Genomic DNA, 17,762 nt, shown 5'->3' with positions numbered 1-17,762 from the left:
AACAAGTAAAACTGTGATAACCACACTACAACAGGTTAATTTATTAATTTAACATTGGATCCATGGATATTCATCTGGGATGTGATATGAGGCATTTAGTGTACAGATATAACTTACCTTATGAGCTTTATTAACAGCAGTAAGATTACAGTTAAAAACACAGTGAAATCTAATGACAACGAAATAGTTGTGCTTGTTGTTTAGCTTAACAGTAATAGCAAACATGATATGACATTTGTTACCTTCTCCGGCTGCTATAAGTGAAAGGGCATGAGCAGGGGAAAGTACAACTTCTTCTTTTACCCCCTCGACAAAGGTTCCCTACAATCATCAATTTAAACAATAAATGAACATCCCAAACCTTTAGGAACTAATAGCTCACATAAAGAAAGCAGTGACACAAAAGATCTCAAATAAAGATTCTGAAATTGAGCCTCCAACACACAAGGATTTGAGATAAAAATTTATTCCGCTCCTTCAAATCGCAACATACTGCCAAATAAATTTTAGCGTTTTCCCTTCTTAAGAATGATAAGAGAATGATACATTGAAATGAAAACCATGGTGGCTAAGGTGGCTAAATTGAGATCTTTCTTTTGGGAACCGGTTGTTCTACAGTGGCTAGATGTCTTGATGGGTGGAAAAGAGCCTTTTTGTCTCAGGGAGGGAGATTGACTCTAATTAAATCGGTTTCATCATCTCCACCGATTTACTTTTTATCAATCTTTCGAACATAAAGGAGTGGCTGGGACTTCTTGTGGGGAGGGTTGGAGGAGGCATGTTTGGATCTCCTTGTAGCTAGGGAAAAGGTCTGTAAGACTAAAGAGAAAGGCAGCTTGGGGGCTGGGAACTTGGTTTCTCGAAACAAAGCTTTACTTTCTAAATGGCTTCGGAGGCATTCGAGGGAAGAAGACTCACTCTGGCATCGGGTGATTAGCAGCAGATACTGTTCGGATGTTTGTGGTTGGTTGTCTGGAGAGGGTGGTAGGTATCATTTAGGTGTCCTTAGAAAGCAACTCGAGCCTTGCAAAATGAATTTTTTGCCCGTGTTAAAATTAAGGTGAAGGGTGGTAATAGAGTGAGATTTTGGGAACATGTGTGGGTGGGGGAAGTTTGTTTCTCTAATCATTTCCCGAGTCTTTGCATAATTTCTTACCTTAAAAATGCATCAATTCCTTCATTTTACTCTTTTGATCATGATAACATTGTTTCTTAGAATCTTCACTTTAGTAGGGACCCTAGTGAGAGAGAATTGGTTGAGATTTTGAAGCTTTTGGATATTCTTGGAAGGGGTTAGGCCGAATGTGAGTTTGTCAGATAGATGGGTTTGGGATCTTGAGGGTCATGGGTTGTTTTCCTGTAAGTCTTACTTCAACTTCTTGATTGATGATCACTCCCTTCCTGATTTCAAATTCTATCATTTTATTTGGAAAGCCTTGGTTCCTATTAAAGTTCAGGTGTTTAATTGGCTGCTTGTTTATAGTAAACTTAACACTCATGATTTGTTACAAAGAAGAAAGTTTTGTTTATTTCTGTCTCCTGGTTGGTGTGTTCGTTGTAGAAAAAATGGCGAAACTGTTGATCATCTATTCCTACATTGTCCCTTCTCCCCGTGCATTTGGTACCGAGTTTTATCTGAGTTTGAAGTTTCTTGAGTGATCCCAAAAGCGGTTACGCAAATCTTCAATGGTATTTTTTGGATAGTAGAAGGAGAAGGCTTTGGAATGTTGCCATTCTTTCTGTTACTTGGGCTCTTTGGTTAGAGAGGAACAGCCGAATTTTTTAGGACATAGAGGGAGATATTAATGTAGTTTGGGACAGAATCAAGTTTTGTGTGGCTTTATGGTTGTCTCAAGTTAAAGGCCTCACTGCTTTTTCCTTTTCGGATTTGCTTAGAGGATGGGATTTAGTTCTTCATTAGATTTGTGTTTTTATTGTTAGCTTTTCAGTGCCAGCTTTGTTTTGTTTAGGTGGACGCCTTGTCCCCTGTTGTACCCTTTATTTTTATCTTTTTTCAATGAAATTTTGTTTCTTTATCAAAAAAAAAAATGAAAACCATGGTGTACTTTTAGTTTTTACATAAAAGGGAAAAGGACTTTCATAAGAATGCTACAACCATTGTACCATGACCAGAACAGGCAATATCTGTTTTGCATTATACAGCAATAAATTTCTTTTAGAAGATGTCTATTAGTAGGATCTGTTAGCTGGGGGAGGGCATTAGTAGATTGTTAGTAGTGGTTAGAGGAGAGTTGGTAGTATAAAAGGGAGGGATTAGTTGTTAGTTGGGGTATGTCTGATTTGGGAATTGTTGGTTATCATTTGGGGCTTGGGCAACCAAGATGGGAGAGTTGGATAGTCTATCGAATACTATCTCAGTTAGGGTTTCCTAATTGCTTGTATCAAAGATTTTCATCAATAATAGATCTCTTGCAGTTAAATTCTTCTCGTTTAGATCAGTTTCCTATCATCTATACTGCATGCTTTCATCACCTAAAGCGGAAGATGATTATGTTCTATCCCTTCAGAAACCATTGATTTGTGGATGTAGGAATTCAAACTACCGTATAGGGCAATTGTTAGTTTCCTATTTTTGTGGATCTATAGTTTCTAGAGATATTATTCTGTTGTGTATAGCTGTAATTGACTTTCCTTAAAATTAGGATTAGCTCCTAGAAATCAGGATCAATTCAAACAGATCCTTGTGTATTTATGTACCCGAATTGTTTCTAATGAATCATCAGAAAATTCCAATCCTGTTCTGCTTCATGGTATCAGAGCCACAGGTTTTCTGAACCCTAATTTTCATCTGTCTGGCGGCCGGCCCTAGCCTATCCTCAATTCCCGTTTTTTTTTTTCACCTCTGTGAAAATCGAGCCCTTCCTCTCTCTCTCGGAAATTTCATCCACCATGGTCGACTCTGAGCAGACTTCCAGGGACTCATCCTCATCTAACACTCCATCTCTCAATACTCCTATCAATCCTCATATCACTCCCAAAAACAGTATTACCCCTATCATCAACCACAAACTCAATGGCCACAACTATCTCCAATGGTCTCACTCCATGATGATGTTTATCAGTGGACGAGGCCGTGATGATTATCTTACAGGTGTGGTTGTCCAACCAAATTCCAGTGATCCTAAATTTAAAACTTGGAGGGCAAAAAACAACCTAGTCATGTCCTGGTTAATCAGTTCAATGACTACTGAGATAGGCGAAAATTTCCTCCTTTACACTTCAGCCAAAGAAATATGGGACGCAGCTCGTGACACCTTCTCTAGCAGTGAGAATACCACAGAACTCTTCCATGTGGAGAGTATCCTACATGATCTAAGGCAAGGAAAAAACACAGTCACCACCTTTTTCACCACCCTGACGCGGTATTGGCAACAGTTGGACCTCTTTGAATCTCACGAATGGAAGTGCCCTGATGACATAACCTATTTCAAAAGAATAGTAGAAACCAAACGCATCTTCAAGTTTCTGATGGGTCTTGATAAGTCTCTTGATGAGGTGCGAGGTCGAATACTCGGAACCAAGCCCTTGCCAAGTCTCCGCGAGGCCTTTTTCGAGGTTCGTCGAGAGGAGAGCCGCAAACGAGTCATGATGGGACATTCAAATACACCTACGTCCACTGATGGCTCAGCCATTGCTGCTACCAAAGACCACACGTCCATGGTCGAACCTGCTGCCTGTGCAGCTCGCGGAATGTCTCAGACTCCTAGAGACAATCGGCCACGAAGGGGACGTCCTTGGTGCGACCACTGTAAGAAGACCGGCCATGTTAAAGAAACCTGCTGGAAGTTACATGGAAAGCCACCAAATTGGAAGCCAAATAGGGCTACTGGCGACCGTGAGAGTCGGGTAAATGCAATCTCCATAGAAGCAACTAAATCCCATAACCAAGTCTCTTTCACGAAGGACCAGTTGGAACTGCATCAGCACCTGATTAGCAAAGCATTTCTGTCAGCCGGCTCATTGACAACTGAGACAGGGAACGAATCTGTACACAGTAATGGAAACCATGCCCTTCATGTGGCTTAGTCACCTTCAACATCTTGGATAGTAGATTCAGGCGCATCATATCACAAGACAGGTGATAGATCACTGTTTTCAACTTATACTCCGTGTCAGGGTTATCAAACAATGCGTATTGCCAATGGTTCACGCTCGAGAGTTGTTGGAATAGGAACCATATATCTCTCGAGCAATCTTATTCTACACTCAGTGTTATTTGTCCCTGACCTTGATTGCAATCTACTCTCTATTAGCAAAATAAACCGTGATGTTCACTGTGAGACTAAATTTATTGCCAAATCTTGTGTTTTTCAGGACTTGGGTTCGGAGAAGATGATTGGCAATGCCGAACTTTGTGCAGGCTTGTATCTCCTCAAAGTAGACTCCTCTTCTGTCCCAGCTCAGAGCCATAATAAGCATAGTGTCAGACCTCAGTGTTGGTCCGTTCAGAGTCATGAGTCAATAAGTCAGTCCAATAAAACCAGTGCAATAATGTTGTGGCACTACCGTCTAGGTCATCCAAATTTCTTGTATTTGAAACGCCTATTTCCATCATTCATTAATAAAGATGCAAAGTTATTTCAATGTGATGTTTGCCAATTATCAAAGCACACTCAAAGTACATATATCCCACGACCATACAAACCAACTCACCCTTTTTCACTTATCCATGGTGATATATGGGGGCCAACCAGAATCCTCAATATTTCTGGAGCTAGGTGGTTTCTATTGTTAGTTGATGATCATACCCGGTTAAGCTGGACTTTCCTCATGAAAGATAAATCTGAAATCAGCCAAATCTTCAAACATTTTCATGCCATGATTCGCACTCAATTTCAGGCCACAATTCAATTCCTCAAAACTGATAATGCCCGTGAATTTTTCAACTCCATCCTTAGTCCTTATCTCCAATCTTATGGCATTGTTCATCAAAGCTCATGCGTGGACACACCCCAACAAAATGGTGTGGCAAAACGCAAAAATCAGCATGTGCTTGAGGTTGCTCACTCACTACTCTTCCACTCTAATGTACCTAAGAAATTCTGGAGTGAGGCTGTTCTTACTGCCACCTATCTCATCAATCGGATGCCCTCACGTGTCTCAAATTCAAATCTCCAGTGCAAACACTCCTTGATTCCTATCCAAACTCACATTTACTTTCCCAAATTCCCCTTAAAATATTTGGATGCACTACATTTATTCATATCTACCCTCATAGCCGAGGTAAACTTGATGAAAGAGCACTCAAATGCATCTTCATTGGATACTCACCAAACAAGAAGGGATATAAATGTTTTTCTCCTCTCACCAAAAAAGTCTATCACACCATGGATATCACTTTCTTTGAAGATAAACCATTTTATCCCAATCCTGTAATTCAGGGGGAGACAAACACACATGAATCACAAAATTGGGATTGGACTTCTCTCATTGATTCGGTAACAAGTCCAATTCCACGCAATTCGGCTCTTCCCCTACCTGACCCGCAATCTCCATCATCTTCAACTCCACAAACTACAAGTAGCTTTCCAAACACATTTGAGTCACCCAATTCACCATCCCATGAGTCAGTAATGTACCCAAAACATCTCCTTCTTCCTAATGAGGCAGTAAGAGTCTATACTAGGAGACAACAACTTCAACAGCCTGTTCAAAATCAGCAAAACCAGGAGTCTAATCCGAGCTCAAGAAATCCAGAAATAACACAGGATGAGGCTGAACCTATCACAGAATATAGTGTTGAAAAGGTGACAGGAGATGATCCAAACTCAGACCTACCGATTGCTCAGAGGAAGGGAGTTCGCTCATGTACACAACATCCCATCCGCAACTATATGACTTACTCCAAACTCTCCCAGAGATTCAGGGCATTTGTGACTACTCTAGACAAAATCTAGATTCCCAGAACAGTTCATGATGCATTAAAGGTCCCCGAATGGAGAGCTGCTACTCTAGAAGAATTTCATGCCCTTGAAAAGAACGACACATGGATCCTAACAACTCTACCACCTGGAAAGCAAACAGTTCGGTGCAAGTGGATTTTCTCAGTGAAACAAAAAGCTAATGGAAGTATTAAATGATTCAAAGCCCGCTTGGTAGCCAAGGGCTACACTCAATCGTATGGAATTGACTATCAGGAACCATTTGCTCCCGTAGCCAAACTCAATACAGTGCGTGTTTTGTTATCCATTGCCGTGAACGAAGATTGGCCTTTAATTCAACTTGATGTGAAAAATGCCTTTTTGAATGGGGACTTAGTAGAAGAAGTATATATGGATATACCTCCTGGGTTCGAAACTGATCGTATGCGAGGCAAGGTCTGTAGACTACGAAAGTCACTATACGGGCTCAAGCAATCACCTCGTGCATGGTTCGACAAATTCACGAGGGTGCTAAAACAAGATGGCTACTTACAGTCTCAAGCCGATCATACTCTATTCTACAAACACTTCACCAACGGTAAGATCACTGTGTTAATAGTGTATGTTGATGATATAGTTCTCACTGGGAATTATGAAGAAGAAATAAGGAGACTTAAGCTTCTATTATCCAAAGAGTTTGAAATCAAAGACTTGGGACATCTAAGGTATTTTTTGGGAATGGAAGTGGCTAGATCAAGGACTGGAATTTCAGTTTCCCAGCGAAAGTATGTCTTGGACCTCTTAAAGGAAACTGGTATGAGTGGATGTAGGCCCCTAACACGAAGTTGATGCTTCGAACTGAAGAGATGGCTGTGGATAAAGGACAATATCAACACTTAGTAGGGTAGCTGTTCTACTTGACTCACATGCGTCCTAATATAAGTTTTGCAGTAAGCCGTGTTAGTCAATTTCTAAGCAATCCTTCAGTCACACACATGGAGGCAGTGTACCGTATTCTTAGATACCTTAAAAGGGATCTTGAAAGGGACTCATGTTCAAAAAGACTCTTAATCACTCCCTAGATGTTTATACGGATGCGGATTTGGGCTGGATCCCCCACTGACCGAAAATCAACTTCAGGGTATTGCTCCTATGTATGGGGAAATCTGGTGACATGGCGCAGTAAGAAGCAGCAGGTGGTGGCACGCAGTAGTGCTAAGGCAGAATTTCGAGCCTTAGCTCACGGTATTTGTGAAGGAATCTAGTTAAAACGGCTACTAGATGAACTTAAAGTTAGCATTTCTGGTCCTATAGATATGATGTGTGACAACCAATCAGCTATAGCTATTGCCAAAAACCCTATCCATCATGATAGGACGAAGCATGTTGAGATCGACAGACACTTCATCAACGAGAAGATAGAGAGCGATGTTATATCACTAAAACATGTCCCATCTAGGCATCAAGTAGCAGACATCCTCACAAAGGCGCTCTTTCGTCCAAACTTTATTGAGCTAAGTTCTAAACTTTGTTTAATGAGTATATACCACCTAGTTTGAGGGGGAGTGTAGGAATTCAAACTAGCCGTATAGGGCAATTGTTAGTTTCCTATTTTTGTGGATCTATAGTTTCTAGAGATATTATTCTGTTGTGTATAGCTGTAATTGACTTTCCTTAAAATTAGGATTAGCTCCTAGAAATCAGGATCAATTCAAACAGATCCTTGTGTATATATGTACCCGAATTGTTTCTAATGAATCATCCGAAAATTCCAATCCTGTTCTGCTTCAGATTACTATAATGAACCAGAACGAGAGGACAGAGACAATCAGCAATGGCAATAACCAATGTACTTCAGATAGCAACAGTATAAAGGGAACTGGGGAAGTTAACACCTAAACAAGGATCAGAAAAGATTATTAAATGAATATGAATACCTGAGCATCCTCTCTAATTCGTAAATTTTGTCCTGCTGGATTCAACAAGTCATTAACAACCTGAAATGAAAGAAGCCTTAAGGATAGTAAAGCAGTTGAAAAGGTGTAAGCAACAGTAAAAGTAGATTACTTAGAATATGTATTCAGAAAAACGAAGTTTGTTAGTTTCATAAGAAACACAACCACCAAATTGATGCATCGTATGCAAAGCATGGAAAAAATAGTACCTCATTATAGATCTCCAAGTATGAGACACGAAGAAGAAACTCCCGATTTGGAGTCTGGCAAAGACAAATATGACTTTTAGTATTCCTAACCTGGAAAGTACTGGAATAAGTAGCACAAAGAGATGACCGTATCATATATAAAGTACCTCTTGGATGATGCTAAAAGCATCCTTGACAGCCAACGGTATTATTCCAGGAGATCTTTGATCACCCTGCATTGGTGCAAAACCAACATAAGCACACGAATGACGTTTATATCTAGTCTCGTAGCTTTTTTTTTTGAAAAGAAATGGCTGACTCGCCATATTTAGTATGTAAATGCATCAAGCATATGTAAACCATTAAGCAGGCTGCAAAAGCGAGGATTTAGAAATGGATGATACCCTTCTATGTTAGATTAAGAAGTTGTACCAACCTTACATATTGCCTTTATAAGAAATACTTCTTAAAGACGTAAGAAATCTCATTAATACATAATATTTCTTATTTCTTTTTTATTTTTGATACCCAGAAATCCCCTGAACCCACTTTGTGAGCCCAAGTTAGAAACTGGAGCCTTCCGCTAAACCCTACAATCTTTGGAAGGCATAAAACTATGACTTTTGTCATGTAGGTGCACATGAAGGGAAACAACATACACCGTATTCAACCTTGTATGTATATCCACACAATCTAGTAATACTATGATGAGGGTAAATATTTGATCTCACATGCATAGTGTGCGTCTTCCCACTACTTGTCACTCCATATGCAAAAATTGTACCTGTGAGAAAGATATAATAGACTAATTAGATAAACTACACAACACCATTTCCACAATTTGGACATATGCAAATGCCAAGAAAAGCAACGACTTATAAGGGAAAAACTGCTAATGATTCTAATCAGCAAGTGTCATCCTCATGCCCTTCCTATCAACAACCAATGAATGAGCTTGGCAAGCGGCGAAAGGAATACTAACTAATTCATAGAAATACTTCCACTGGCCACACATTACAATGAAAAAATGCAATGACGAACAACAAACACCAAGGCTAAATCAAAAGAGATATAAGAAAGCCAAAAATGCCTTCGAAATTTTGACTTAACAAAGCCATAGGATGTAAGATCTTTACCATTGATGCCTTCCATAGCGCCACTAACGACATGTTGAGCAGCAACATCATAGACATGTCTTGTTGTGGTTGTAGGGCCAAACACACGATCTAGAATATTGTAACAAAAATAAAGAACAACAAATACAATATTCAAGCATATCTTAACTGAAATAAATTCTAAGCATATCTTAACTGAAATAAATTCTAACAAACCATTCGTTGCAATTCCCTCAAGCAATATACCAAAAATATAACTTCTCCTAATAAAATAAAGCATAATGAGGATTAGGCATTCACAGAACTATCTTAACTTACGATATTTCAAAACATTTGACTTGCCTAACTAACCAGGGAAGAAATATCTTACATTCTCTATTATGCCATTTAAAATGTAGGCCTACGGACACTAAAATTAGAGCAACTAAGCAAGTACATTCAATTTGGATTTTATATTAATTTAAACTTTTAATGCCAATTTCATTTTTGATCTAAATGCTAGAAGCAACAGATTCATTTTCCTTTCTTTAAGAACAGATTCATTTTCCTTTCTTTCAGTAAATAACTAGAAATTGAATAATTTACCATATGCATATGCTATTGACGGATTATGTTCATTCCGCACGATAGTTTCTCCATCTGCATACCATGCAATCTCCTCTCCCTGGCGAATTTCCCTCGGACTACCCAGACATAGACCAACAGTCAATAACCACTCAAAAATCTTAGTAATGAAGCTCAGTTCAGAAGACCAAAATGCACCTGAGTGGGCGAAAACGGACTGTCACCGTGACATTTTCTTTCGATCTCTCCGTGTCCAACGTCCCACTTTCCGAGTAAAAGTACTGCGGCTTACTTCTAGTTGAGGATGATGCAGGAGAGCTCTGACAATCAATAGAGGTTTCCAGAAACAGTTTGGAAGAAGACGTGGTTGAAGATGATGGAGAATTAGCAGCTTTTGAGCCAGTGGAACCCAATTTTTTTTTCCATCTCGACCCTTGTCTTGATGCCATTACCTCTGAGAGTCAATTCTTCAAAACAATGGGAATCGTTTCCACTTCAATATCGTTCAGAAACAATTCTTAATGTAGATTGAACTAGTTAGATTAAAAACAAAAACAAAAAACAAAAAAAAAAACCATGTTCTAAATAAATCTTTTTAAGTTTTAACAAGTTAAACAGAAGTACGCTAAACCCAATTGGCAAAAACAAATTCTTAGGCAGCTGAATTGGGTTCTCCAAAATAATGTAGACAAAACATGGAAATTACACGATTTCAGAGGTTTAATCCCCATCTTAAGGATCTAAAAGAAGAAAAATTTAATCAAAAAAGGAATTTAGCAGAAAACACTTTCAGACAGTCCATCATTAGTCGAGTTGACCTCAAAATTTAATAAACAATTAAAATAATCGAGAAATAAAAGTGTCCAAATTTTGCTTCCCTTTACGTTCCTTCTTTTCTCAGCAACCAAACACAATTTCAATTAGAGAGGGAAAAAATTAACGAAATCGCAGTTAGTTAGTATAACTGTTCAACAAAACCTTTCTTAAATTACCACGAAAATGCAAAGTGAGCGAAAAATTGAAGCAAATTCTCGGAGCTAAGCACAACTGCTTCAGCTAATAATCCAAACCTTCCAATTTACTCCATTTTCCTCCATTTTTTTCTCGATAACCAAACAGAACCTCATTTTCTGAGGATAAGATTTTAGAAGAACAAGAACAATACCTGCGACAACAAAATCACACGAGCATTGCGCAGAGAAATCGAAAACTCAGAGTCTTATACGGAGATCTTCTTCGAAATCAGATCTGAGAACATCAACAATTAAAAACCAACATAATCATCATCATCATCATCATCATTACAGAGCGAGAGTCAAAGAGAGAGAAAAAGAGATTATGGAGATGGTTCAGCTTTATTATATTCTGTTCAAGCTTTTCTTACTTGCCTTGGAAGCGATGCCCTTCATCAAAGGCAAACCGCATTTCTTAATCCAACTTTTCAGAGCCAGAGAGAGAGAGAGAGAGAGAGAGAGGAAAAAAAAGAAAAGAGAAGGAGAATGTGTACTTACTTACACCTATACATATTACATACAGAGAGAGAAAGGAAAGGAAAGGAAAAGGAGAGAGAGAGAGAGAGAGAGAGAGAGAGAGAGAGAAGGCCAGCTAGTCTAGAGTGAGTGGTGAAAGGCCGCAACGGTGGGACAGGGAAGTGCAGTTTTTCCACACTTTTTTTTTCATGCTTATTCTTATTGGAGAATTCCTTTTTGGTAAGGTAATGAATTTACTATATGATATTTATAAAAAAGGCACCTTAAGTATTTTTTAAATAAATGACCCAAATTTTTATAAAATTACACAATATAAATCAGGTTAAATTAATGATGAGTTTATCATTTATACTGATTGATTTGATGGTTGATCAGTGATTAACCAATTTTACTAATATTTATCCTTAATAAGCCATTGATAAATCAGTGACAAATTAATTACATGGTACATCAGTGATTAACCACGGTAAAAAATAGTTATTAACCTAAAAAGGAACTCGTACAGTTGCACAACTCTATTAGTGTAGTATATACAACTTTAATTGGGTTAAAATTATATTCCATCAAGAAAATACAACAAATTGATGGAAATTAGGAAACTTTTAAGTAAGGATTGTCCTTTTAAATTATCATTAAGAACTTGTTTCTTTACAGTTTGATTAATATTTTAACGGTTTGATCTCTTAGTGTTCGTGTTTAAAATTTATACCGCACAATTCATAGATCAAGCAGTTGAAAATTTATTTTTTTTAAAAAAAGAAATTGTATTTTAAATTAAAAAGATACAAACACTAATTCAGACGTAAAATACCTTAACACAAATAGCAACATAGCCCTAATCATATACTGAAACTACCAGTAGATTCAATTGAAACGTGTAACAATACGTAAAGGATCCCAATATATGTGAGTGAAAACTTAATTCAACAATTAAAATAACAATACATGTCACTGGTTAAAAAGCATATGTCCTACAATAAAAATTTCCAAGAACTTAGTATGGGAATTCAACAATTTTCAAGATAATAAGCAATAAAGAATTTTTTTTTAATAATGTTAAGGATAGCAACATAAATTTTAATTTTTTTGTATTAATTTATATAATATGTGAGTTGTCATTTTTTTTTAGTATATGTAATTTTTTATTATTAATTGATGCAATAATATTTTAAAGACTTATCATTATAAAAACATCAACTCGCGTGGTAAATTGGTTGGTGCATCATGTATAAGAGTTAGGATTAGAGTTTGTGTCACTAATATTGTTATTATTATTATTATTATTTTGAAATAGAGGATCTTTTTACTTTAACAAAGAAAAATATTTTTTATTAGTTTTTTTTTTCTTCCTTCGAGCGAATACAATTGCATTGGGATCATAGGACTTGCGTGCAATGAAGAACGTGACGTGGACTGGAGTGGGGCTAATGTGGGAGGGGAAAGTAGTTAAAGACAGTTTTCTAGTTCGAAATGCAAGATTTTCCTAAGAAGTTTACAAAATTTCTTTATTTATTTATTTAGAAAAAAATCAAATGCCCTTCTTTTCTTTATTTATTTATTATTTATTATGCTACATTTAGTTTAATTTCTGTAAAAGAAAAATGGACCATATGTGCTGTCAATTTGTTACTCATTAATAAAATATAAAGTTACTCTTTTTTATCAGTCTCCAAATTTAATGTCAATGGTTTTGCAACAAAAAAAAAAAAAAAAAACGATTACTGAAAACGCTGTTATCAACATTGAAGAGAGAAATAATATGCTCACTTTTTTCTTCTCTTTCTTTTTCATCCTCTTCATTTTATTTCTTTCTTACCAGGGGGAGATTCTCATGATCTTTCTCGGACAGAAATTTTCTTTTCCATTTAGCTCCATTTTTAGGTTTTTAGGCAGATGTGCATTTAGATCAACATTTATAGTGGTCTTTACGCTATTTTTATTTGGTTTTTTTTATTATTAGTATGTGCATTTAGATAAACATTTATAGTGGTCTTTGCGCTATTTTTATTTGGCGTTTGTTATTTTGTATGTGTGGTTTTTAAGAGAAAATTTCATTTCAAAATTAATAAAGTTACATATATACTTAAATATAGTGGTAAATGACCACCACCTACAAAGAAATTTGACTCTGAATATTAATTAGATCTATTAGTAAAAATGAATGAAGTATAAAGACAAACACAAGTGTTGAGACGCAATAAAAAAAAACCTCGTTCAGTTCACATAAAATCGAGCTCAAACAAAACTCATTAAAAAGAACACTACAATTAAATTTAAAAAATTTTATCTAATCAAATATTGATTTTCCCAAAAGGTACGTCTTCGTATCAATCAGGAGAGCTGACCCTACTAATAAAGGATATATTAAAGGAACCGAAAAAAATTTAACCAATGATGCTCTAGGTCCCGTTCATTTCACCAATTTGAGTTTTCAGTTCTAAGTTTCTACAGTAAAAAACTCTCAGAAAATGTCACATCTAATTTTTTTCTGCTACAGTGAAAAGCTCTCAGAAAATGTCACATCTTAACTCGAATTAAAAACTCAAATTCGCGAAGTAAATGAGGCCCTAATTTGTATCTCTCATACTGCATGCACTATTTGATCCCTAAGGATAAGCAAAGGACAAAGGTTGGATTGATAGTTACCTTGACAGATTAATTGTATTTCAATATCATTATTTATGGTAGACTTAATTTTTTTTTTAATGCAAAACTACATTTTATTAACAACAAAGCATAAAGCTTATAGAAACCTCAGTATAGAAAACTTGATGCAACAAATTAAAATCAGTAGATCCGTTGGTGTACTAAGTACAGGGACCCAATGTCTAATAGTGGACACAATTTAGAGCACTTCTCTGGGCTCTTTTAATTCTGCCTTCACAGTTGGCTCTCTCGAATGGGCTGTAGTAAACGCCCTTCAAAGACCGATCTCTAAAAGCCGATATTCTTCCAAATCAAGCTCGCAGAAGTAGGAGATCTATCTAAAAGCATACAGAATATGAAAAACAACAATACTACCCAGGTTTAGAGATTGGTGGGGAAAACAACCAAGCTCAACAAACAAAACCCACACAAGGTTAGAGCTTGGTGAAGGGAACACAACCAAAATTAACAAAAACAACCAACACTCACACAAATATAGAGATTGATGAGGAAAACAAATACCAACACTGGCGGAATGACTACTTTTATTCCACATACGACTAAAAAAAGAGAAGAAAATACCAATATAAACTCAACCATTGTGTAGATTAGTTGGTGTAGAGCGTGTGTGCATATTTTGGGGACCTACTAACCTAGACGCGCTTTTGATAGCCAGCCAGACTGTTCTCCTTTTTTCTGCTCTCCCTCTTTCTCTCTAGAACTCTCTCGTGTCTAGACTTAACATTTTTCATTTGTTTCATTAATTAAAAAGTATAAAAACAACCAACACTCACACAAATATAGAGATTGATGAGGAAAACAAATATCAACACTGGCGGAATGACTACTTTTATTCCACATACGACTAAAAAAAGAGAAGAAAATACCAATATAAACTCAACCATTGTGTAGATTAGTTGGTGTAGAGCGTGTGTGCATATTTTGGGGACCTACTAACCGTAGACGCGCTTTTGATAGCCAGCCAGACTGTTCTCCTTTTTTCTGCTCTCCCTCTTTCTCTCTAGAACTCTCTCATGTCTAGACTTAACATTTTTCATTTGTTTCATTAATTAAAAAGTATCATTTTAGTTTTTAAAAAATAGAGAAATAATATAAGAAAAATGAATCACGTTAAGGTTCTAATTATTATAATTTGAACAAAAGATAGCTAAGTTTAAAAATATCATGTCAATTAATATTTAAAAATTCATCATTCATCTTCGTAGAAGGAAATTTTGTTACATAACGCAAAAATTCCTTTCAAAATTTTTGCATGATTATATGCTCAGACTAAATACTTTTGTGATTTATGAGAATATTACTTTAATTTAAAGGTCTTATTTGTAATTATATATCCCTGTTCACATTAAGACCGGAATTTCACTAGTTTTTTTTTTCCTTTTTTTACTTATGATTACAGTTACAAACTTACAACGATCACTAGCTCTTTTCTTGTTTTTTTTTTTTTTTTGTTATTATTAGAATTGCATGTATTAAAGAAATCAATTTAGAGTTTTATTTAAAATGGTATAAGGAATTTTTGCAATTGCTTGATGAGATATTATCACATTTTTTTTCTAGAAAAAACTTTCATTGAACAAGGGAACAAAAAACATCACAGTAAACAAACGCCTAACATTTCCTGGAAACAAAAACAAACAAACAAACAAACGCCTAACATATTCCAAAAAAAAAAAAAAAAAAAAAAAAAAAATACAAAAACGTGTGGAAATCAGAGGTTGATATCACCAATGAATCAGTTATGGCCAAGAGAAGAGGGTGCATCATGCACCGACTCATGTACAAACACGGTCTTGCTTTCATTCAACAAAAAAAAACTTAAATAGTTCATGTGGTTAGCCATTAAATCTGTATTACAAACTATTTTTTTTTATATATTTAGTCAATCTGATTTAATTTTAATTATATTTAATAATCAACATAGAAAAACCTTGTTAGAAAAAAAATTTTTTTTTTTTTGGGTACACGAGGACAACGAAAATACTTATATGTATTGTATAAGAATAAATACAGCACAAGAAAATCACACTATGGGATTAAGTAGACATAAGTAAAACTAGAGTTTTAAATCCCTTAAAAAAAAACTAGAGTTTTAAAAAGTAACGTATACCAGAATGTACATGCATGGCTATTTAGAATTGTTTGTCTCAACGTTTATGCAAGTTTGAGATATTTTGAAAAAGACACTTTTTCTTTTGGTAAAAGATAATGAAGATCACTTATCAAAAAATACACACGTAATGATACCTTTTCTCAAAAATGAAAAAAAAAACCATAAAAACACCTTTTTAATATTATGCAAAGTACGTGGTATTAAAACAATTTTTTTAAATAACACAAGGTACAAAGGATTTTTTTGCCAAACAAGTATGTAAATATAAGCATCGTTTGTTTCACGAATTTAAATTTTTAATTTGAGTTAATAAATAATATTTTTTAAGAGTTTTTAATTATAATAAAAATATTAAATGTAATATTTTTTTAAAAATTTTAATTGTAAAAATTTAAAATTAAAAACTCGAATCAGTCTAATAAATTAAGCTATAATTATTCATAGTGCTTTATTGCTCACAGCTCATATTTTCCACATGCATAATCCTTTGATAATATTGTGCCCATTTCCTTTTAAAAATAATAAATAAATAAAAACTTTTTTGGATCCAATAAACAAATTGTATTTTCCATAACAGAAAAACAGCTAAAGGACATTGTTAGCAATTTCCGACGTTCTTGCAGTGCATGTGTTAATTAATTAATTTATTTATTTTGGCCAACAGGTGTTAATTTTAGATCATTGCCGTACTTTCTAGAATCAGGACAAATACGCTGACATTGAGTCACATTGACACGTGCGCATCAATGGCTCCACGTGGTAGGAATCTGGTGAAGCATCGTACAGGATCCGACATATAGGTTTCTAACGTTGGATCGTCCTATTCATTAATTGTGAAAAAGCACGGTTAACCTCTTTTGTTTTTTTGGTCCTCTTTTCTATAGAGCACAGAAACAAATTTCAAAAAAGCGAAAAAGAAAAAAAAAAGGGTATAACTCTTTAGTCATTGCTCTAAGACAGTTAAAAGTTTGTGTTAAGACCAATAAGTTATAATGTTAGAATGTAAAAGGTTTCACTGTATCAAAAAAAAAAAACATTTTAACTCTCAGATTTATAGTAGAATTAACTTCTTGATCCCAATTGTACCATAGATTTGTTCAACTTGAAAGGAAAGAGGACATACTTTATTTATAAAATTAAAGCTTGAGATTCTATTATTTTGTTTTTGTTTTTATTTATTTTATTTTGCACTGTTCTTAATATTCTCCAAGTTCTTTTTAGGGGTCCAAGACCATATTTAGTAACTTATATTGTATTATATTATATTGTGTTCTATTATTATAATATAATACGGTATTTGGTGTCATGACGTATTGTACAAGATATCAAAATGTAAAATTTTAAAAATTTTGGTATCGACATGTAATTTTTTTAAAATTTTGAGATTAAAATATAATTTTTGGTCAAAATATAATTTTTTAAAAGTTTTGGATCAAAATATAAATTTGTAAAAATTTTGGGATTAAAATGTAATTTTACAAAAATTTTAAGGTCAAAATGTAATTTTGTAAAAATTGAGGGGTCAATATAATTTTTGAAAAATATGGATTTGCATTATGCCCCCTCAATTTTTTAATAATAATAGGCTCTGACATGATTTTATGTCAGCCCGACCCTAACCTCTAGTCGTGCCTAACACCGATATGAATCATAGATCAGCGATAAAATAATACAATACAATGCGCTAAAAATGAGTCGTATTTAATAATATGATATACACTATATTAATTTACTATTTGTATTAGTCTATACAATACGATAGTCACACCAACATATTATTATATAATA

At 35.1% G+C, this 17,762-nt stretch overlaps 1 protein-coding gene across 2 annotated transcripts in view; it reads right to left on the bottom strand.

Annotated features, from left to right (window-relative positions):
- The window catches only part of LOC21388087 (kinesin-like protein KIN-7K, chloroplastic), a 28,626-nt gene extending 17,460 nt beyond the window's left edge, over nucleotides 1-11,166 (bottom strand). For both annotated transcript variants that reach the window (XM_024163067.1, XM_024163068.1), the window contains exons 1-10: nucleotides 11,089-11,166; nucleotides 10,870-10,952; nucleotides 9,903-10,171; nucleotides 9,726-9,823; nucleotides 9,162-9,251; nucleotides 8,757-8,809; nucleotides 8,193-8,258; nucleotides 8,047-8,100; nucleotides 7,820-7,879; nucleotides 243-321 (exon numbers count right to left, since the gene is read on the bottom strand). In XM_024163067.1, coding sequence (XP_024018835.1) covers nucleotides 243-321; nucleotides 7,820-7,879; nucleotides 8,047-8,100; nucleotides 8,193-8,258; nucleotides 8,757-8,809; nucleotides 9,162-9,251; nucleotides 9,726-9,823; nucleotides 9,903-10,153 — 751 coding nt within the window. In that variant the 5' untranslated portion in view covers nucleotides 10,154-10,171; nucleotides 10,870-10,952; nucleotides 11,089-11,166. The remainder of the gene's footprint in view (nucleotides 1-242; nucleotides 322-7,819; nucleotides 7,880-8,046; nucleotides 8,101-8,192; nucleotides 8,259-8,756; nucleotides 8,810-9,161; nucleotides 9,252-9,725; nucleotides 9,824-9,902; nucleotides 10,172-10,869; nucleotides 10,953-11,088) is intronic.
- Nucleotides 11,167-17,762: the final 6,596 nt, after the last annotated feature.

The sequence above is a fragment of the Morus notabilis genome, unplaced genomic scaffold (assembly GCF_000414095.1).
Source record: "Morus notabilis unplaced genomic scaffold, ASM41409v2 Scaffold1234, whole genome shotgun sequence".
In the NCBI taxonomy this organism is placed as follows: Eukaryota; Viridiplantae; Streptophyta; class Magnoliopsida; order Rosales; family Moraceae; genus Morus; species Morus notabilis.
This window is presented reverse-complemented; position numbering and strand designations above follow the sequence as displayed.